This window comes from Halictus rubicundus, chromosome 12 (assembly GCF_050948215.1).
Source record: "Halictus rubicundus isolate RS-2024b chromosome 12, iyHalRubi1_principal, whole genome shotgun sequence".
In the NCBI taxonomy this organism is placed as follows: domain Eukaryota; kingdom Metazoa; phylum Arthropoda; class Insecta; order Hymenoptera; family Halictidae; genus Halictus; species Halictus rubicundus.
Window position 1 is genome coordinate 12,647,916 of NC_135160.1, and position 23,430 is coordinate 12,671,345.

The window sequence follows — 23,430 nt, forward strand, 5'->3', positions numbered from 1 at the left end:
AAAGAAATTGGAGGACCTTCGAGTTTTAAAGCTAGTAGAGGCTGGCTATGGAGATTTAAGAATCGCCATGGCATTAGATTATTTGGACAAAATGTTGATGCCAATACAGCAGTTGCCCAAGAATTTGTAGAAACTTTTGCTAGACAACTGGAAGAAGAGGATATCGACAAAGAAAATGTTTATAATATGAATGCAACCAGTCTATCGTGGAAAACTATTTCCAAGAAGATTTTTGCGCACAGCGGGGAGAAAAGGATTGAAGAAAAGAATATGAATAAGGATAGGGTAACTATAGGCCTGTGCACTAATGTAACAGGGAGTCATAAGCTTGCACCTTTGTTTATTAACAGATTTGAAAATCCAAGAGTATTAAAACATTCAAAACATCGGCTACCTGTGATTTACAAAGCCCAGCAACAAGCTTTTATGGATCAAACTGTGTTCGCTGATTGGTATCAAAATCATTTTAAACCAGAGGTGATGAAGTATCAATTACACAATGGTACCTGTGGGAAAGTTATCCTTATTTTAGATAACTCTCGTGGCTATAATCTAAACTTTCTTGAAGAGTTGCAAAAAGACGAGCGTTTTCAAATAATATTTCTACCCCCAAACACTAGCCACTTGCTGCAACCCATAGATCAAGTGCTAGAGAAGACAAAAAAATCTTATCGTCATAAGATGTTAACTAGAGCAATGGGTTACGCGGATGGGATACAAGAATTCTACTCTAATTACGACCTTAAGGATTGTATTCATTTATTATACGAGGCATGGTTGGAAACTAGCATTTTGGATATTCGAAATTCATGGAAAAACCTGATCAAACAAGTCCCAGAAGTACCAGGAATACAGAACCCAGAGGATTTGTTTGAGTCTGACTTGAAAATCATGAATACCGAAGAGCAAGGAGAAGGATCCACTGACTTTTTGTTGAGATGCATGGAAGTTAAAAAAAATTCTTTAGAAAGAACTGAAAGCATTTCCAATGATGATAGCGAATCGTCACTGCCTAAAAAAGACGAGATCATACAAGCTATTAAAACTCTCATGATCTGGTCTAAACGGGAACCAAATTTTATAAAAATGAATGTAAAATATTTACGATATTATTGTAAACATAGATGATGTAATATAGTCTAAGCAATATGAGTGGGTGTAGAGAACGGTTGTAAAAATGTGATATGTATATATAAAGTATATAAGTTAATTTAAACACTTAATTTAATTACGACAGAGGCACTCGATTTCGTTCAACGTTACGTTTCTCGAGCAATAAGAATATCTTATTCTTGTATGTATTAAGAGCTTGAATTCTTATAAATTTCTTTATTAATTGCTGTTAAATACACTTCGATAAAAAGAATGTATAACAAAATAATTGCAAGTCCCTTTGCTACAACTCTTCGTGATTAGTGGAAGATGATCTTTCTGTGGGAAAGCCCCAAAAGAATGTGGGATATCCCTTTACTTCTCTTTCTCTTGCAACAAAAGCCGAGAAAGAAGAGATACAGTTTCCTATGAAGTAATTTGCCCTTCCAAGAATTGCTAAATCTAAATGGGGAGATGCAGGTGAGTCCAGCTTAAAAACTAGCACCTGCGAAAAAACCAAAACATTCCTGTTTCATCTGATACATTTTTGTGATATCATCAAAGCAAGCAAGATATTCAGGTGACCTATATATCCTGTTTATTTATAGTACATATTAAGAAATTTCTTACCTCCATGCGTGCCAGAGCTTTAGTAAGTTCTTTGATCATGTAATTATTATCAGATGCCACAAAGACTGATTTGATGTCATTACCATTGCGAATGACACGTTTAATATGACGTATTATTACTTCGAATGATGGTAAGCACATAGCAGAAGTTGCTTTTCCTCTTTCATTTCGATAACCCAGACATTGAGGTGCAGCAAAAAGATTTGGTGTACTGGATATAAATTCACAAGCCCGGACCTGTAAAAAGAACCTTTATATGTTTGCACTGTGCTGGCGTTACAAAACTAATATAAACATTTACCCAATCAATTCCATTGCGTAAATGAATCCCTATGAATGCTCCCTTTGGCAAAGTTTGTTTTATAAACGCTTTTGCTTTATTAAGCATTTCTGTATTCCATTCGAGACATTTCTGCAATTGTTTATTTTCTAGCTGAACAGGGAAGCTGGCAGGTGCACCAGTGAATGCCAGCACTGGCCAACTTATAGCAGGATATTTTTTCTTCCACTGTATCGCTACATCTGTATGATAAACATCATAGTGAAGCGGACCATAAAATTCTGATTTCACGAAATCAATATTGTAAGTGTCCCAGAATGGGCCAAATGGATTTCCCTCTTTAGCATTGCAGGAGTCTCCTTTACCACGCGCCGAATAACAGAAAGCTGAAAATAATATGTCTCAGAAGGATGCCTAATGTTTTTTATTTAACATCACAAACTTACATACTCTTTCCTTAGGTTGCCATATTTTTGGAGCAATATCTTCCATAAAAATTTCCATTGACATCGCTTTATGGCAATTCTGCACTCGTGAGATGTTAAAATATGTATCAAAGGGAACTTGTATCTAAATAATCAATCAAAAATACTTAGTTATCAGAGTCATAATATCCCTTAAATTATTCAAATTGATCAGTTACTAACAGATTTAGTCTCTCCAGTTCTATATTCAACCCATGGTGGTAGCACCAAGGTACGATTTAATGCTTTCGCAAACCCTAAGGCACCTAAAAAGTGATCTGCTTGATTTCCAAATCTTCCTAAAATAAGTAATAAAATTAGTGGCTTGCATAAACCACGAATTATCATTTTCAGTATTCAAGTAACACTGAAAGTATTATAGATTGTAGTCTGAATAAAATCTTACCCATACACGGACAGTAAACAATGTACCCATTGGTATCAATATCAAAATCTTCACAGTGTACGTTGTAAAACCTGGTCAATAATAAAACGCAGAAAATAATACTGAACATATTGATCATAATTACGAACCGATCCTTTTAAATATAAAATGTATAGTACGTAAATATATAATACGTATTTGTTTAACAACACAATCGGTCTGGACTACTCCAATACTACTAAACACATTTCTTTCGTTGCTATGGTTATATTCATTGAACACTCTGGAAAAATGATCTGTGCTTCTTCAGTGAGTCGTACAGTTTAAAAATATTTTCTTTGTAAATTTTCAACTTTCTATTTTTATCCAGATACTATAATTGAAGGATCTATCATTCATAAGCACTCAATCATCTTATAATAAATGCAATGGTGGTTCAAAATTCAAAATTCACAGTGTCATAACGTCATAGCGTTGTAGTTAGTACCAGAATCCACCATACGGTGTGCACAAGTCAGTTTAGGGATACTTCTGAACTTCTGGTTGCTGGCCACTCTTCACTCTTGTCCACGCAAGCACTGATATATATATATATATATATATATATATATATGGTATATCAGTGGTTTAGTTAGATGCGCGGATTATTAGTGTTGAATATTGATTATATAATGGATAAAATAAGGTGAAAAGAGTATATTGCACATGTATTTACATTTATAATATATAAGTAATTAGATTAACAATAATATGTAAGGACCATAAACCATAAACCATTATTATGTTGGTGCATATAAGATGTCCAAATTTAGAATAAAGCTCTTAGTTATTAATATCTTCAATTCATATGTCAACGAGAAAATCGGTCGAATTTTAATTAACATTTGTTAAAAATGTGGGGATCTTTGCGCCACAAGATAAAATCCCCTAGGCACGCGCTTAAGACTTTTCGAATTTTATTACTGTCCTATACCTCGTCTGTGGTACGGGGGGATGTAGTACACCGGTGTATAACTGGCGGCGCTGGCATGTAAAGCCAGTATCAATTCGTTTGACGGCATCTCGAATCCATAGTATATACACATATATATATATATCAGTGCACGCAAGTCATAGCAAGAGTGCATACATAGTGAAATTTTCCGTGAATATTTACTGTACTCCGATCATCGACTGTCTTAGACAGAGCGCCGATTTTATCATTATTTGAGCAGCTAAAAAGTTCCCGATAAAGAACAAGTATCGTTGACGATTGAATGAGACTTTTAATTCTATGAAAACATGTTTCGCCCTTTCGGAAAGAATTTCAGACACGGGAATCAACGGCGGAAAGAGCATGGTACGTCAAATTTTCTAGACACCTTGACCAATTTAAGAACAGCGTTGACAACACGAACCGAGCCTCGAGATTATGAAATTCGTTTAATCGAAATTTTAAGAATTGGCATGGATTGATGTCGCGACGCTTGTTTTGATGTCTTCAACATGTGGAGGCTTTGATGCTGTCAGTCTTGACATTATTATTACCATGGGCGAGATATTTCGCTATGTCGCGTATACGACGCTACGCGATGCTATGTTACAAACACTGGAGTTTGTATTTTAAATCGTCAGATATTTCGTCGAAAGCGTCGAGTAACGAGCGTTTTGACGCGAAATATCTCGTCGATAGCGTCGTACACGCGACATGGTGGTAGCGAGATATCTCGTCCGTGGTAACGGAAGGGTTAATCTACCAACCGATCGATACCGTTCCATGTTGAGACCCCCTATCCCCCAAAGAGTTAAATAATGAAACTATATAGAATGCGGAATTAGCGGAAGCTATATAGACATTTATGTCTCCTTTAAATGACTTTAGTGAATTGAAAATAATGGTATGCCTAATTTTTTAAAAAATGTTCTTACTGTTTTGCATTTGATATGTTTTCCATTCGATAAAATTTCGTCTTGTATGTTTTGTGTGTCATTGATAAATTTGAGAACAATTCGAACATTTGCTTAGGTTAGATTTTTCAAATGAATAGAGAGAATTATTTTACGCAAGTTTATTTTGGAAATATAGGTGGCGAAGGTGAAAATGCTCAATCTGGATCCTCACACTTCAAGCAGGGTAGTAGAAGTGGCAGAGGACAAGGAAGGCCCCCATGGTTAAGAGGCGAAGAAATAGGTCTCTATTATCGAGACAGAGGAAAAGCAATGAAGGCGCAGCAAGTAGCTAAAGTCATTACAATACCAGAAAATGTTGAACACAAGCTTCAAAGAGCATTGAACACCAAGGGATTTTATAATAAGTTAAACAACAGCCAGGAACAAGCGGAGAATACAAATAGGAAATTGGAGGAAAAATATAGCTACATTCAGGATGCACAGTTTAAGAGAAAGTTCTTAAATATAGTATCCGGTAATATACAGGAAAACATTTGTAAAGCTCTGCTTCAGAGCTCAAGATTAGAAAGGAATAGCAATTTAGACGATATGTTACTAGCTGAATATAGGTCGAAAATATCTTCAGAAGAATATGAAAGTATGCTAGAGTTTCGAACAAGGTTGCCTGCATATCAGGAGAGATCAAAAATCTTAAAGCTAGTAAAAGAAAATCAAGTTGTTGTAATAAGCGGCGAGACTGGTGAGTTTATATGCAGTACTTATGATTGTAACACAGTTTAAGTAATACTTAATCCTTGGACAAAATGATAATTGTATTTTAGGTTGTGGGAAAACAACACAAGTTGCTCAATTTATATTGGATGATCAAATAGAGCAAGGTAATGGTAGTATTACTCGAATAGTATGTACTCAACCAAGGAGGATATCTGCGATTTCTGTTGCCGAAAGAGTTGCTGCTGAGAGAGCAGAGAGACTCGGAACATCTATAGGTTTTCAAATTAGACTTGAACGGTATGCTTTCGTGTTTCTACCAGTTTTTCATTCAGTGTACAATATGTTTATATGTTTTCTCTGCTTACAGAGTAATGCCTAGAGATAGAGGAAGCATAACATTTTGTACCTCTGGAATGCTGTTGAAATTCATGGAAAGTGATCCAGCCCTAAATAATTACTCTCATATTATTTTAGACGAGATTCACGAACGTTCTACAGAAATCGATTTCACGATGACTTTATTAAAACTAATTATATCGAAAGTAAGCGAAATTAAATTAATTGTGCATACGAATTCCATTACGGCGTGTGAAAAAATTCTATTGATGCATCTGAATTTGATATTTTAGAGACCGGATTTAAAAGTTCTTCTCATGAGTGCAACACTTAATTCGGAAAGTTTTTCGAAGTATTACAATGATTGTCCAATAATTCATATACCAGGCTTTACTTATCCAGTAGAAGAATTTTATTTAGAGGACGTGTTAGAAATTACCCGGTAAGACTATTTATTACCATTTTTCCTGGAATCTAACAAGGAAAAGGAATTGTAATGGCAATTGATTTACAGATTCAAATTTAGCAAACATATCGACGATTATAGACAAACTCAGAGAGATGAGTCTGCTTCCATAATAGATTCGTATATACGACGACTTGCGATCGAGGTACATTTCATTTTCACTCTTCGATGCTTTCATTCTCGTTTGCGTTCAATTCGTTACATGTTGTAATTTAGAAAAAGTATTCGAAGAATGTGATCGATCAACTGAAGAATCCTAACAGAGAGGATCTGTCTCTTCTTCTGATAGAAGAATTAATTCGACACATTTGTAGAGCAAAACCACCTGGAGCTATTCTAGTTTTTTTACCGGGTTTGATGGACATCTCGCAGCTTCATAAAATGATGATGCAAAACGGACAATACCCACCAGGCAAGCATACTTAAAACATTGCTACCGAAACGTGTAGATGGTAATATTAATATTTATCCAAATTTTTTTTATGCACAGATAGATATGTTATTTATCCGCTGCACTCCCGCATGTCAACAGTCCACCAAAAGCTAATATTTAAACAACCGCCCCATGGTATACGAAAGATTATCATTGCAACATCGATAGCGGAAGCATCCGTAACTATCGAGGACGTGGTCTACGTCATCGACAGCGGCAAAATGAAGTTTCTCAAGTTCGATTGTAATAGAAACATTGAAACTTTAAAGCCCGAGTGGGTATCTTTAGCTAACTCCAAACAGAGACGGGGTAGGGCAGGCAGGTGAGATAAAAATGATTAGCATATTTAATATTTCACTTATCACACTGTGTTTCATATACATACATCTTTCACTCTAGAGTGAAGCCTGGCATTTGCTATCACCTTTATACGAGAGCTAGAGAGAGCTTGCTCGATCAGTATCCGTTACCAGAAATGCTCATAACTCGTTTAGAGGAGGTAATTTTGCGAATAAAAATTTTGCAATTAGGAGATGTTCAATCTTTCCTATGCAACGTCATGGACCCTCCCAGTTCTGCAGCTATAGAGTTGTCTTTGAAACTGCTCAGACAACTGAAGGCGTTGGATGATCAGGAAAACTTGACTCCGCTAGGATATCACTTGGCACAATTGCCTCTTGACCCACGAACAGGTGACTAATTTGAATGATTTCGTTAATAAATTGTAGGAAATATTTTTCTGTGTAATAATAATTTTTGTTACCACAGGGAAGATGATTATATGGGCAGCGTTATTTTCCTGCGTGGAACCGGTCTTCGCAATTGCTGCAAGCCTGTCGTTCAAGGATGCATTCTTATTTCCTCTGGAAAACGAGACAAGAGCGAGGCTGAAGAAACTCGAACTCGGTTTGAAGGAATACAGCGATCACATTGCGCTAGCCGAGGCTTTGAGGAGGTTCGAAAATTGCTACAAACACGGAGATGCTGGCTATTTCTGTAAAGAGTATTTTCTTTCGTTCAACACGCTGAAACTTCTTTCCGAAATGAAAACTCAGTTCGCGCAACACTTGTGCGAAATGAAATTTTTAGAAAGTGAAAATCCGAGCTATAGGAATGCCAACAGGAATTCTGATAATGTCGCGTTAGTCAAGGCGATAGTATGTGCTGGATTGTATCCGAATATTGTGACAGTAACGTACGTATGGTTTTCAATTGATCAAAGATCAGTTATTTTCGTATTCCTTTAAATGTATAAAGAATGCATATAAATTTCAGGAGGGTGACGAGGGGTGTAGTACGCGCCTGGACTGCCGAGGATGGTTGCGTTTTCATACATCCGTCGAGCATAAATGCTAAACTTTTCAGCAGTCATCCTAGCCGCTATATTACATATTTCACGAAACAACGGTCTACATCGACGTATATACACGATACCACATTCATTACCACTCCAATTTTATTGTTCGCCGCTTCGTTCAAGAACATACGTAAGATACACGCTTCTTCGTTTTGTTTATTAATAAACTGCGGATCTTTATGCAAAATGAAAATTTTCTTTGCGAATTACAAGGGACTGGAACCAAATGAAAATTTGTTTCTCCCTTTAATACTGTTAGCAGGACAAAAGTAATGCGTCGATACTCTTCGACACTTTTAATGCTTCTGCTGTTTAAGATTGTAGCTACCCGTTTTTGTCGTGAATGCATAAAATGAGCAGTCTATTTATAAGTTACATTGACGGAGGTGTGTCTAATAATTGTATTAATTGTACAGAGAAACAAGGAAATAATTACGTTATCAATTGGACGTGTTCGACGGATAAGAGTATTACGTGCGATTTACGAACAGCGCGAATTATTGAGGTAAGAATGAGTTTAAAGTTTCGATAAAGAAATAGTTTGCAAGTATATGTTTGTGTATACGTTTGTTTCGATTATAGAAACTGCACGAAGAATTTAATGATTGGATAACGTATAAACTAACGCATCCGGGAACAACCAGATGGGAAACCAACGAGGGCGATCTTTTAAAGTAAGTAAATATAATATATTGTACACGAATACGGTATAGTTATGTTGAAATATATTAATATCGTTTATCGATTGTAGCGCGATTATAGATTTAGTCAGCCTGAAAGACACGAACGTGGGACTTCCCGACACTCGCGGCGAAGAGGGCTAAGATAATTCGTATTCTCTCTGATTATCATGTGATTACCTCGGCTGCTTTAGATTGTAACGAATTAGGTTCAGACAATTGGGTTTCTAAAACCCTTTTTCACCAATTTAATAGAGTGAATTATTGTATTTAATCGATCCGATTTTATTGATCAATTTTGTCTACGTACCAAAACTAATAGAAATAGCACGAACAATAGAAGTATTATCATCTTTGTAGTATATGAACAGAAAAATAAACTTTTAAAGAAAGATAACCGTTAGTAGCAGTGCAAAAACGAACGATAAAACAGTATCTTTCGATTCAATGCTCGATCCTGTTATACACCATGTTCCACGGTTTGAAATAAAAATATGACAAATATTTTTAGAACCTTACTCACTTTATGGCATAAGTTACCGACGACGGGGCATCGCTTTGTCGTATTAACATGTAAATTGTGGACTATCAAAGGTCAATGATCGCGGAGGAAACGCTGTAATCGATATGTCGGACATTCTGTATTAAATCTTGCTCGTCCACAATTTAAACGAAACTACTCTTCTCCTTCAAACATTCATTCGGATTCGAGGGTAGACAAATTCTCATTTTAGCTGAAATTACTCAAAATACTGCGTCCATTGACTCTCATGTCAATACATCCCTGTCAATTTTTTTTTAAAGCTTCTTTAATGCTTTTACCGACCAATAGTAAGATTATTGTAGATTTGTATGTTCTTGGGCGATCACTAAAAACTATCAAGTGTGACAGAATGTCGTACACAATTTTGGTAATTGACATACGAGTTAAAGACTTGAGAGACAATGATTGCAAAAAAAAAGATTGAAAAAGATTGAAAACTTCGAAATTATTTTGTATTTGGGAAATTATAAAAACCGGGAAATTTAAAGTATTGTCCAACATTTTGTCAGGGGGTTGTGCTTGCTATCAGTATACTGGAAATTTCTGTATTTACGAGTAGTGAAGTTGTCAGAAGATTTTCCGTTTATTGAAACTATTGAACAAATACCCCGCAACCGATGCGGAAAATTTTTATCAAAAAATCCGCGGGTTATCCGTTTTATGGGGTGAACAGTTTCAAAGTACTATCAAAAATCTTCTGTCGGGGGTCAGTGTGTATCAATTTGAAGAAGTGAACAATTTTGAAGCGACGTCTAAAATCTTCTGTGGTGGGTAAATAGGTGTTATCAGTTTCATGGAGTGACACCTACAATTGTCTGTGGGGGTAACAAATGGGTGCTATCAGTTCAATGAAGCGAGATAGAAAATTTGTAATTTTTCGCTTTTCGGGCACGAGCGATTGTGGGTGGCTGTAGAGAATTTTCGTAGACGAAGAAGAAGAAGAAGAAGGAGGAGGAGGAGAAGGAGAAGGAGGAGGAGGAGGAAAGTGGGCAAGTTTCTCCGGCGAGCGATCCTGGCCGAGAGGCTGAAAGAGAAAAAACTTCCCCTCCGTGGCAGCCGAGCGAGCGTTCGCGCGTCGTCAGTAAAAATGAGCCTGGGGTCTGGCACGAGCTGATAGCCGCCACCGCGGATAGAAGTAAATAGGGGGAAGAGAAAGAGGAACGAGCGAGAAAGAAGGGAGGGTGGACAGGAGGGACGTTCCGGCAATACAGGAGCGGGGCACGTAGCGTCCGATTCAGTCTGCATCCGACCGCCGCGAGTGTCGCGTCGCGAAGCTGTGGTCGATTCATTCGGGGGGGACACGAGGCTCCAGTAAACGAGTCGGTCTCGTGTGCGTGCGAGTGCGCGCGATACGGCACTGCGCTCTCCCTTATCCGGTCTCTAACGTGCCCTACCACCCCTTGCCCTACCCGTGTCTCCGCTATATACATCTCTATATACTCTACGTATACGCCAGTATACATCTCGTTGGTTTCGAGAAGAGTTGCGGCGGGTTGATCGAGCCGAGCCGAGCTGAGCCGAGCCGAGCTGAGCTGAGCTGAGCCGAGCCGCGAAAAGGAAACCTAGTGAAAAATCACACGCAGCCGCCCGGGGTGTATCGGTGTTCCGAGAGACAGACGGACAGACAGAGAAATAGAGTGGGTCACTGAACGACCGTACGAAGGTAGGAAGAAAGAGAGAAAGAAAAATAAAAGAGAGAGAGAGCGAGAGAGAAAGAGAGAGAAAGAGAGAGAGAGATTCTCGTCGCGACGACGTATATACACGTGCGAAAGCAGAGGAGAGATGTGAATACGCGCGTGCGCACCCGCGTATCCCTCACACACACGCGCGTACCTATACCACCTTTCGTATATATGTATATATATATATCGCACGTGTGTATATATATATACATATATATATACGTACTACATAGCTGTGTACAGAGGGCGAGAGAGTGAAAAAGGGTGAAAGAGAGAGAGAGGGACGACGAGCACAGCGCGCAGGAAGAGGCGAGAGAGAGAAAGAGAGAGAGAGAGAGAGAGAGAGAGAGCCAGTGACATCGGGAGGGTCGGGTGTTCCTCGTGCGAAACCGCCACCGGAATATATGTCGTGAGTGTGCGGCCGAAGATCCGCGGATAGAGGCCGGCCGATAGTGCGTGCGGGGCTTTAACCAGGGAAGACGAAAAGAAAGAGAAAAAAAAAAATAAAAAAGCGCGCAGAGGGACTCTCCGGGTGAAAAGCAATGCGGGTTCATTGACTGCGCGCCGCGCAATGGCCGCATGTTCGTGGCCGGTGCACAGTGCATGTGTGACAGGAGCTACGAGGAGGAGAACGCCGAGGCCAAAGATACCGGCGGCGGCTAACGTCGAACCCGAGACCCACTGAAATTTTCTTCGGGTTCCCCGGCCGCGATCGAGGACGAGTCTCTCGATCGGAGCTACGATAACAACCGAGAAGAGAGAACACTCTGCGGATCCGTCGTCACCGCTCTTTCTAGGTAAGAGAATTCTACGCGAAACTCTTTTCGTTCCCCGACGCACTTTTGCCCTTCTTCTCGCGAGATCGAATCCTCAATCTCTCGATTTTTCGTCCCGAGAACCCACCGGCTATCGTGACACCTCGGTGCTGCAGTTGCCCCACAATTCGCTTATACTTGAGCGAAAAGTTAAGTTTTAGTGGGCCACGGCACACTCTTGGGAATTTTGAGTAACATGTTGTATATGAAGAAAAGTCAGGTTTCCAACGGGGGAAATTATGCCCGGCCCTCTTAACACGTTCGGCGCCGCGTCACCCATATTTGGGTGACGGAATTGTTTGTGCTGGTTTTACAATGAATTTTTACATTTTTACATTTTTAACTTGATTAGGATCTGTAACATGCAAGAAAGTTGGAGGATTACGATCAGTGTCATACATTTAATTTTTTGCAATTTTTATTTCATTAAATAACTTACTTTGATTTTATGGAATTTTTCGGGCTTCTAGCTGGGCGTCCAAAGTGTTAAAGGTTAACCCTGTGCACTCGAGTGGTGACTCTGAACCGCCACTGAAAATTGTTGTGGCATTATTTCAGAGAAATTAGAACAAATATCGCAAAATATTTGATACATTAGAAAATTTGTAAGATTGTGAAACATTTAAATATAATATATGTGGATATCGAATCAGCTTCGCATGAAGATATTCTAAGACGGAAGAAAAATTTCGTTTTGGAATTAACACTAGGTTTACGGAGCACTAAAAATGACTGTTTTACATTTCCTTATAAAAATAACACGAATATATCGATCAAAATCTGTAGCCATTTTTTTTTAAATAATATATACCTAGAGAAATCAATTTGTTAAATAATTCCTGTTTGTTTGCAATCTCAATATTCGCGAATTAAAAATATTAGAATCCGTCATTTTGACGGGTTCCGTAAATCTAGTGTTAAAATAGCGCCAAAGGGTTAAAAGCTTGGTGCTAGCGGAATTTATTCGAATTTTTTCGAATCTCACGGTATCCTAAACGCTAGAGAATTCCTGTCGGAGAGGATCGCCGCGATGCATCGTCGCTGGCAGCATCGGGGCGACCTAATTTTTCAGTTGGACGGTGCTTAATGATCCGCGGCTTGTTCGCGAGCGGCGCGTTTTCGATTTGAGTTTCGAATCGAGGGAATCAAGGGCGTAGGGCCGTTCACTGGGACCGGTGTTCTCTCGTTCGAAGGTTGTCCGTACATCACTGTCTCGTTCTAAGAAAGCATCTTGATCGTGGTACAGGTAGTATCGACGCTGTTTAAAGGTAGGTTTGTGGGACGTGCTCTTATCGCGTTTCGCGCTCGTACGTGTACGAGACGCTACGTAACGCAACATTTTCTGCGCGATGGTTTCTCGGTCGAAAATTGCGACCTTATGGGAGCGATTTACAAGCGAGGTTTTCGATGATCTTATCGGCAAACAGATATTCGACCGTTAAAAATTTACGGCCGAGGACGACCGACCGAAGGACAGGTACGGCCGTCTCTTGTAATGACCTCATCATCGATGCGCTGACCTTACCTACGGTAGATATTACGAACAAATGTATTTTAGTAAATGGTACTTTATTGACTTTGTTCGTTCGGTCGTGATCGTCTTTTTCAACTGTTTTCTGTGTTTCAATCGAATCGAATCGAATCGAATCGAGATCCGGACGCAGGTTGTTGGCATCGTCGAAAGAAGATCCATTTTGGTACTTTGCTCGGCGAGTTTCTAATTTCATATCTAATCAACGAATAGCAGACTTTGCCACGAGTCGACAACGCTTTATCATCTCGCGGTCTCTACGTCTCTATTTCTGTGGCCCGTTTCTCGAAAATTCGGATAAACTAACGCGAAAGAAAAAAAACAATAGAGCCAGATTGATAGGAACAAATTCCGGATAACGATTGTGCGAATATGGCGTCGCACGCGACTGTTCCCATTTCTAATCTTTATTTTTTTTTTCGATATTAGGAGGCAAAGTACCTTAATTAAGGTGTATGTTTGATTTCCGAAGCTTGAAAACATCGATTACGTTGATACACGGCGTATCGAATCAAACAACTTCGTTTTTGGAACGGATCCAACCGACTGGCTTGTATATTCTAATCAAGTAAATCGGGATAAGTACGTGTTTTCGCTTGATTGCTGGGTAATTAGTCGACGAGGAAGCAGAAAAAAAGTTAAGTCACACGGCCGCGCACTGTCAAACGGTCGTTTGCATTGTTTATGTAACGTTTCCTTTGTCCGTGCCAAATTAGTTTTCCCCCCTGCATTGTCATTCGGCCGGCTGTCTCTTTCTCTTTCTCCTCTCTCGCTCTCGCTCTCGCTCTCTTTCTCTTTCTCTACGGTCGCGCGTTCAATTGCATGACAATTAGTTTATTCAAGGGAACAAGAATGGTTTCATTCGAGCGAAAACAAATCTCGTCTGTAACGTTCGAGATAAACAAACGACCCTGGTGCAGGAAGTCTAAAACGTCGGTGGAAAAGTATGACCTTGAGTGTCCTTGACATCCCACCGACTTTCTACCGCCTCGATATCAGTATTTTTCGGTTGAAAATAAAATTGCAAGTTGCAAGTTGTTGCAAATAATTCGAATACGGCGGCTGAGTTAATCGATAGTCGATATATCGAATTATCGATCGACAGTTCCACACGATATTAAAAACAGATGGCGACGCCCGACGACAGTTTGAAAACATAGAAAATTTGTTCCAAGCCCGTTCTGTTTCGAACGTATTAGTTCGGACAAAGTGTAGAGCAATTCGACGAAGTGTATTTATAAATACCAGATGCAAGTGCCGGGTAATCGTCGAGTGGACGGTCGATCCATCGAAATTCAAACTCGTAATCTCGTTTGTGGTTATCGAGTGTTCATTGATCTGACGGTTTAATGGACGAGATCGTTGCTCCCGCGATACGAGACGCTACTACACTCGATGAGATAATTGCTCTTAATTATCGTATATTGTCATTGATAAAATGTACGTTGTCGAAGATATTTTTAGTATTACCGCAAACTCAGAAGAATCTCTGCGCGATACAATAGCCGCTTACCCTTGTTCCAAGGTGAACAGAACTCTCGAAAATATTTCTTTCCTAGGTCGTACACTTTCCCGCGCTTTTTCGAATCATTCTACAGTCGATTTTTATCGCGGGTGAGAATACAGGTTGGCACACTTATCGATACGTGACGATGAAACGCTTTTCGGAACGCGCGGAAGCTTGTTGCTATTTTTCAAATCGATCGGCCACGATGTAAACAAACCTTGAGCTTCCACGCGACGGGCGATACAAGCGCCAATAAAAACTTTCGTAACACGCCGAGTTTAGTCGTTTTTCGTGATTATGGCCGTCAATCGATTCCGTCGAGACGCGGGGGAATCAACGGTATTATTTTCAAGACTGTGCCATTACCTTCCTCAATGTTCTCGATTTCGATCACAGCGCCGCGATGGGAACCGATACAACGAGCACCGGCGACGGCGTCGCGTCAACCCATTGGTACTAATTTCACGTTCGAAGGTTGACATGCTTGGCGAAATCGTCGCCGATCGGAATTGGAAGGAGACAACTCCACGGTGGTCTGAATCGTGACAAGTTCTATCACAGACATCTTATGGGACTTCGTGTCTCATGTTCTGAAATATCGACTGTTCAGAAAATCAGAGATTTTTCGAATTATTCGTTTATTTTCTCGTACTCGCGAGACTGCAGTGACTATGTATACAGTCAGTCCCATAAGTATTCGTAAAAATCGCATAATTTTGTCAATATTGGACTATACTACTTGAATTTTTTTGAGAAGTTCGAACAATTGGATCGCTACAGAAAGTTATGGGACTGACTGTAGCTACTTTTAATTTTGATTCCTACCACTGAGGATGCTGTCAGCAAACTTTAGTTCGAATTGGTAATACAAGATGCGACACGAAAAAGGTAATGGGGTTACGTGACCCCAAAAATGTGGGCCACAAAAATACATTGGATGATAGGTCTATCCTATACCTCGTCCGTGGTTCTATCAACTCCCAGCGAATGTTCTCTCAGAAATCTCTCGAAACCGAAGTCATTCAATTTCGTTCGTCAGTCAACTCGTGTATCGAATGTAATATTTTTCAATCGTTAACGCTCCGTTAACAATCGTACTACATTCGAAAAGAGTTCTTCTCGCTTTCATGTCGCACGTTTTAATAGGCTGTCCTACTTGAGAGCTGTATCTTTGAGACGGGCGAGCCGCATATTCCGCACTTTTATAATTGTCCCGGTTGTGTTCGACGCTACGTGCGACAACGGCACACAGTGGTGCCAAATGGCCAAAAAGCGGCAAAAAATCTGTAAAAACGAAACTATCCAACGAATTTGTTTGAAAATTTGTGGAGAGATTGCCACAGGTACAACGCTTATTTGGCAAAAAAAACTTTTGTAAAAGGTGTTAACATTAAGTAATATGGGCTAATCGAAAATCTCTGTCTTCTGCCCATTTTTTATTTATGGAAGCATACAACAAATACTTTAATAGATTTTAGTCTGAAACTAATCGTTTTGGCAAGGTGTAATATTGATCTAACCTCGTGCAAAAAATCATGAGACCCTTCGAGACCCTTTCGCCGCAATTTAAGTTTAAATATCAACTTTCAGAATTTCCAAGAGTGAATCGTGCGGAGGTTACGATTATTTGATGTTCGGGGTGAAATTTTTTAGGAATATTTCTAAATAATAAAGAAAAATGTGCAGTGCATATGATTTATTAATTTGTTATGTATAAAAAAATATTTAATAACAATTTATTTTATCTTACATAAATTATTTTTATAGCGTTCATTGGAGCACTACCAAAAAATACCTGTTGCACTTTTGCGACAGTTATTTACCAAAAATCTGACTTTGGCACATCGTGCACGCACTATTAGGCTATACAAAAACAAATTTTTTTTTTATAAAAATCGCAATTTTATAAAAAGGATTTTTTCCCGTCTTGGCACCACTGCCGCGGCAGTTCGCCGTGTGGTATTGTGATCAGCGGCGATGGTGTTTGCCGCGTGACCGTGAAATTCAAATCTCGCGCCTCGATCTAGTTTCGAATCAGCTAATTAGGGGCGCGGCGTTCGAGATCCTGCGCGGCGATGACCGGTGTCGTATACGCGCCACTCATCCGTGACTAATGCTTAACAGTTGGCGGGTGAAAATTGGCGCGATGTAAATATGGGACGAGTTCTCATGAACGCGGCGTATATCCGCTCGATTTACTTCGTCAGCTTCAAACGCAACGTGCACGACCATTGCACTCGCGCCTCTTTCCCCTCCGCTCCCCCTCCCCCCTCCCCTCCGCCGCCCCACCGTCGCCGCCCGCCATGTTTGTCTTCGTTCCCGATGCGCGCGAACCACGGTTGAACGACTAACAAATCTCGCCGATAAATAACGGCCGCTTTTCTAACGGGTGATATCCAGCGATTTTGGTTATGCAAAGAATTCGGAAGCCGATCCGGTCGCGGCCAGCCCCGCGTAGAAGGTTGTCGGACCGAAATAGGTGACCTATATATTTATATACATATATGCGTATTTCTGTTTCGCGAAATCGAACCCCGGTCTCCCCTCATCTGTTTTTCATTCGAACGACATTTTCTCGCCGATTCTTGCGAACGTCCGTAGAATTCGCCGACTAGCTAATTTATTTTCTCGTTCCGAGAGAGTCAGAGTGTGACTATTCCGACACTCTATATTGCGCGTAATGTGGGTCACGTGGACGCCACTCGTTTTCAATGTTATTCGGTGAACACGAAAATGAAATTAGTCTCGGTTTCAACGTGCTTCCGAGTTTATTGTCTTGGCCGGCGTTATCGCGAAATTACTGTATTTAAATGCGCGCAGAATTTTCCGGACGTCGTTTACGTTTAATAGGGCGCACTTAACTAGATTCCTCTCTGTATGTGTAGCAGATCGAATGATACTACCGGCTACGTCGTTCGATACGCTTCTAAACTCGTTTCTGGTTGAATTGTAATTAAGAGTGGAGTTAGGTTAGATTTTCTTCGGGGGAGGGGAGGAGCAGGGGCGGGGTCAACGGCGTATTAAAGGGTTATCGAAATTGGGGGTAGCTCGGTTTAACGTTTCCGATTTATCGGTTTAATCTTCTACAAAGTCGAGGAATATATTCGGTTTTTGAGAGTGGGATGAATGTAAGCCTTAGAACTCTTTTTAATATCCGCATTTCAAAAATATTAGTTCACCCTGTTGCTTACATTAAATTCCCAAAGATTCCTACATTTTCGCCCGTGTAATTTTCCACTTTAATTTTACTTAGGGCCACCCGAGCATAATCAGCGTTTCTAGGCGCATAAACGCGGCCTCTGACTACCGTATACTGTTGGCAGGGTTGCGGTAGCGAAGTTAGTAAACATGCGGTCTCCGTCGGAAGCGGAAGAGCCCTCTACACGTTCTCCCTGGTATCTAGAATCGCATGATTGTTCGGAACGAAGCCCGGTCCCATCGTCGCAACGACTTTCGAGCAACTTGGCCCATTGATTCGTATAGCTCTCGAGGGCCAGAGAAAAGGGGGAAAAAAAAAAGAAAAAGCGGCGCACCGTTGAAAATAACAACGATCTCGCGGAGCAAACGTTTCGCCGAGGGGAAACGTTTTTGCCGGCCACGTCAACGGTAACGGATTACCCTAACAGACACGATTACCTTCGCCAGTAGCAATAGACGATCATGAATGAACGGCTGCGGCGCTCGTTGCGAGTTGCATTCGGCTGCACGCGCTTCTCGTAATTCGAAACTCGCAGATTGAAATCAACTTTTCACCCTCGGACGGCAGACCGTTCTTGTAACTATAATCATTGATTTGTTTAGGACCAAACATGCTTGTGAATATGTTTTGAAACATTTGTAAAGGTGCTTCTTGTAGACACCTTAGTCATTCTATTGTTCACTCAGTTTTTCCATTTCATTGAGCCGCCAGACACTGAGTAATTTCGATACTCTGGGTCACAGTAGACCCGGACCCTGCCGTCGGAGGATTAAAAGGATTCTGTCTGAACTTTGATACGTTTCTTTTGGAAAAACATCTGGTCCTATTTTTACGGAAAGAATAGATATTATTATTATGCAGACTCTAAAATGAGTATTAGGATTTGTAATAACTGCATTATATCAAACCAGAACTTAAAAATCCTCTTTTAAAAAATAATTCTGAAAGAAACATTCCTGAATGTGGCTCGATGGTTCATTACCGAGATAACCATGTTAATAATTCGTTAAGAAATTCCCAGTATGTGTTAATGCAGACATATGGTACTAATTATTTTCGACTTGGAAAATCGCCTAATAGGTGAACGATCCCAGGGAGTTCAACTTTCAACCCTAAAGAGACTAGGGCCTTCGGTTGGAGAACGCTAAAAACGCATTATCTCTAACAGAGTTTGAAAAAATCGATTTATAGCTTTTCCAAGGCAGAGCGATAATACTTTTGAAAACATAGAATATTGGAAACGGTTACGTACGGCAGATAAGATTTGTAGCGTCAGGCCTCGGTTCGGTAGGATCGCACAGTGGTCGATTTTTGTAAAAAGTGGGACGAAAATCAGAAACGACTTGAAGATTTAATTTATCCACAACTGAGAGACTAAAAGATCCGAAAATATTCATTGAAGTCCCTACGTTAACGTATGATAAAATATATATCGAAAAGAAAGAAAGAATAAATCAAATTATGTAAAAATTTGCTAAAATATTCTTTTTTGTTCCCCAATTTTCCTTCGATTGTTCATACTTATCGACCACTGTGGCAGAGTGTGTTCTCGGTGTCGTGGAATCCGTAACGGGCGACTAAAATCCTGTTTCTTCTTTTCCAGATAGCGGAGGAAGACGAAGAGGTCTGAGCGCGTCTCAGCCGACGAATCGGGGATCCGCCAATCGCGTTGTTGTCTGGAACTTGATTCCGCTGTCGTGATAAATCATTCGTACCAAAGAGAGGCCTCACGGGAGACTCGCGAACAAACAACGCCAGAGAACAGAACAGGGAAACGAATTCTCTCTCCTCTCGCCGCGAGATCATCGAAGCCCTGGGAATTTTCTTTCTCTCTTCTGATCGTGCTATTTGTCCACGCAGGCGCCGTAGAAAGGTGTACGCCTCGTGCTCTTCCGAGAGAGAGAGAAGAAGAAGAAGAAGAAGAGGAAGAAGAATAGACAATCTAGATCTCGCGTAGTCGGATCCTAGGGCAACCGCGGACTTAATGCTTGCGACCGGGTGCGATAGTATCGAATCATCGGCGTCCAGTCGCGTCAGCGATAGTAACAGCATCATTGTAAACGGCGGCATCGATCGCTGGCGAAAATGCACCGTTGCTGACGATCGTCGACGACGCCGCCGGCAGGTCTCACGTCGCGGTGCAGCACGTTCCTCGGTCCGGATCGGCCTGGACGTATTTAGGCGGCGGGACAGTGTTCACATCATTCAGTACGCGTTGTTTCCCGTCCTGCTCTCGTCAACGGAGCGCGTTGTTCAGCCAGTGGTGTACGTTGTAAGCCAGTGAGCGAAAGATAAGCGGGAGAGGCGGGCAGCTATAACCGGCAACCACACGGTGGACATGATTATTTCAAAGGATCTGTTCCTCTTTGGCGACCAAGATTACCTGCGCCTTCCCAGTAACGAGAAGCGCCAGCCACGGGCAATGGGACAACCAATCATCAATGCTCCCAGGTGAGTCCGACGCTTGCTTTCTTTCTTTCTTTCTTTCTTTCTCACCTGTTCGTTCTCTTCTTCTCTCCATACAGTGCACTGTGGTTCCATTACTCTTGCCACTGGCTGGACAAAATTACTCTTTTCACGGTGTTAACCACTTTCACTATAATATCGGATCAGACTCCTGATGAGGATTTCTAACTGGATCCAATAAATATGTGTACGATTAATTTACTTCAAGCTGGGACAAGATTCCACTTTGTTGCCATTCATACGTAGCATCTGGAGAGTATACAGGCATATAAAAAACAAACAAGGTTTTCTTTTACTTACAGAAAATTATGAAAAGTTCTACTCACTGCGATCGTAGGATAAATCGCAGTGCAAGATCATTTGAGATTTGAATTGTTAGAACACAAGTCAGTTCTGTATTACAGTTTATAATCTCATTAAAAATGTCAATGACAAATGTTAACGCTAGACCTATCACCGCTGGTCAAATGACCGGCTTCAAATTTTTTTATTTTGTAATCGTTGAAATGATAAAGACGCCTCCATTTTTTTTATTCTAGTTTACGTTATCATAAAAATCGCACAAAATCTAAATAAATTCAGGCTTGTTATTTTCATAAGAGTATATGTACTAGCCGCAGAACGATTCGGCGTGCTCTCCTGGGTACAGTGATGTATTTTTTTTTTTATAACATTACGAACTTTTGAACGTGTCTAAACAATGTTTAAAGCCTTTAATCAGTTTTCCTGCAACGCGCTGTAACGTCGCGCGGACGGTGTTTCCATTATTTTTGTCTAAAGTGCGGCCCGACTTTTTCTTCTCGAGTGCTATTGAATTAATTAGACTCCGGATGCACCAGCACTTGCGCATACATCAGAGTCTCCTTTCACATGCTTTTTTAAACGCGTTTTATTCATAGTTGTACGATTTTCATAAACCTGCTGTGTTCTTCGAGCCCATTCGATCCGTTCGCATTTATATAACGATTGTGCAATATTATTGAAAGCTGAAAATTGCATTGGCAACCCGTCTTCAATTATTCATAAGTGGTTCGATGTTTTCTAAACATCTCTGCATAAATCTTTAAACCAGTTGCAGGCAGCTATAGAAAAACCAAGATGTACATTCAGATTTCCGATAATTTATCCGTTACCGGTGAATTATATAATTTCAAGAGAAAAAAGAATCGCCGAGAAGGAAAAGATGGCGACGACTTTTAATAGTCTTCAATATCAACCGAACAATCTTGATTCGTTAGCCTAACGTACCCCAATTGTTTCATTCGAGATTATAATCTACAAGTAAACTGTTAATGTTCTTCTAGATGCAAGTCATTAAGGAAACCTATTAATAGGCTTCCGGTAGCTAACGTGTCAATTGTATTTCTCTCATAATAATACTATGATTTGCATGCTGGCTTTTATGCTTTCTTCCGTTGCATTTTAATCGCGGCGGAACGATATCGCGTATTTATATTGTCGACCGTTTAACTCGACGCTGGAAATACTTATTCCCCGGTATTTCATTAGACTTTACTCCGTATTAATTATCGCCGGTTTTTCTCAACACCTCGAGGCTGTTCGTTCTACTTTGATCTGGCGATGCGAGACGTTGCTTTACTTTCGAATTTATCATGCGTTAGAAGAAAAGCGATTTCCCGGGTTATTTCGCGCATATTTTAGAAACTCACCGGATCCAAAGTCTATTGCGCTGGACATTTTCGCACGAATTCGCAAATATTCGATCCCTTTGCCAATTGATAACTGTTAAAAATTCGCTAATAACGGAATTCGTTCTCTGCAATATTTCGTTGCAAGGTTTCCGACCATTTTTAACTAAAAGAGATTAACACTAGGTTTACGGAGCATTAAAAGTGAATATTTTGCATCACTTCATAGAGATAACAAGAACGTGCTACCCCAAATTTTAGCAATATTTTTAAAGTAATATATACCCAAAGAAATAAATTTGCTAAATAATTTCTGATCTATGCATCCTTACAATCTTAATATTTTTATATTAAAAATATTAAAACCCGTCATTTTGACGGGTTCCGTAAACCAAAGAGGCTAACCGACAGTTAGCCGTAACGCTGTTTACATGTTTTTTGGTCCATTTGTGATAATCGCACAGCTTTTTCAGTATCTCTCTGCACCACTTGATTCTCGTTATTTCATCAATTTTCGTGCACATTACGATTTTCCCAATGTTCAATAGTACCTTAAGTGCTCGAAGTTTCGAATGTTCTATTTCTTTTCACTGGCGTTCGAGCAGCATAATAAACCGAGGCAGCGTCGCTTTTACAATCGGCGAGCGTTGCTCGAAATCGCATTTCCACCAATCCCCTGAATTAAGAATGCAAAATAAGCTCTACCTCTCGGCCCGGAGTCTGGGGAGGGCATTATTTTATTTGTGGAATTCTAAATTTAAACCGTTTCGAGTCGAATTCGAAGTTGCTCCTCGCGAGCTCCCGATGCAAAGTGGCTCGAACGCGCGTTTCCGGTTTCCCTCGACAAACGGAATTCAATAGAATCGAGAGGATAGGCTAATTTCAAGAGTAGCCGCCGCCGCCGCCGCCGCCGCCGCTCGTTCTACATCGAACCTACGGGATCCTAACCGATTAGATGCATCCTGAAAATTAGATTCCTCCTGGCCGATAAGGCGGCTGCCGTTCGTTTGCTGGTCTAACGAGACAAAGAGGGCAAAGAAGGAAGAACGAACGAGCCAGCGTAATTAGCGTGGTCGTTTCCGCGCACGACCGTTAAATCCCTTATCGCGACTGATAGTCGATGATCTCTTTCGAAAGAACCCCGAGGCGACGCTTAGGTCCCTTATCATCGTCACCGTCGTAAAAATATATATCACTGGCGCGAGTTGTTGGTAGAACTCGAAAAGAGAAACTCGGAACGTTTTCGTTTAATTCCGCCAACGGATTTCGTCACGCGATTCAACAAAATTCATTTCAAAGTTCGAACCTGT

General features: G+C 40.5%; 3 protein-coding genes across 3 annotated transcripts in view; 2 read left to right on the plus strand and 1 right to left on the minus strand.

Moving 5' to 3' along the window:
• Positions 1–1,314: 1,314 nt before the first annotated feature.
• Positions 1,315–3,402, minus strand: O-fut1 (O-fucosyltransferase 1). Its single transcript, XM_076797516.1, has 6 exons — positions 2,873–3,402; positions 2,650–2,765; positions 2,449–2,572; positions 2,024–2,388; positions 1,723–1,959; positions 1,315–1,597 (listed from the first exon to the last, which is right to left on the minus strand). The coding sequence occupies exons 1-6, from the start codon at positions 2,988–2,990 to the stop codon at positions 1,397–1,399; spliced, it is 1,161 nt and encodes a 386-aa protein (XP_076653631.1). The 5' UTR covers positions 2,991–3,402; the 3' UTR covers positions 1,315–1,396.
• A 559-nt stretch (positions 3,403–3,961) lies between these two features.
• LOC143359873 (ATP-dependent DNA/RNA helicase DHX36) lies at positions 3,962–9,430 on the plus strand. The gene is made up of 14 exons (XM_076798196.1): positions 3,962–4,190; positions 4,917–5,480; positions 5,563–5,752; positions 5,823–5,997; positions 6,085–6,233; positions 6,306–6,402; positions 6,474–6,669; positions 6,748–7,012; positions 7,090–7,382; positions 7,459–7,885; positions 7,966–8,177; positions 8,464–8,552; positions 8,630–8,721; positions 8,799–9,430. Exons 1-14 carry the CDS (start codon positions 4,133–4,135, stop codon positions 8,869–8,871), a joined length of 2,880 nt encoding a protein of 959 aa, XP_076654311.1. The 5' UTR covers positions 3,962–4,132; the 3' UTR covers positions 8,872–9,430.
• A 1,338-nt stretch (positions 9,431–10,768) lies between these two features.
• E23 (ABC transporter G family member E23) overlaps positions 10,769–23,430 on the plus strand; it is a 234,519-nt gene continuing 221,857 nt past the window's right edge. The window contains exons 1-2 of the mRNA XM_076798205.1: positions 10,769–11,750; positions 19,609–20,456. Of these exons, the coding sequence (XP_076654320.1) occupies positions 20,344–20,456 (113 nt within the window). The 5' untranslated portion in view covers positions 10,769–11,750; positions 19,609–20,343. The remainder of the gene's footprint in view (positions 11,751–19,608; positions 20,457–23,430) is intronic.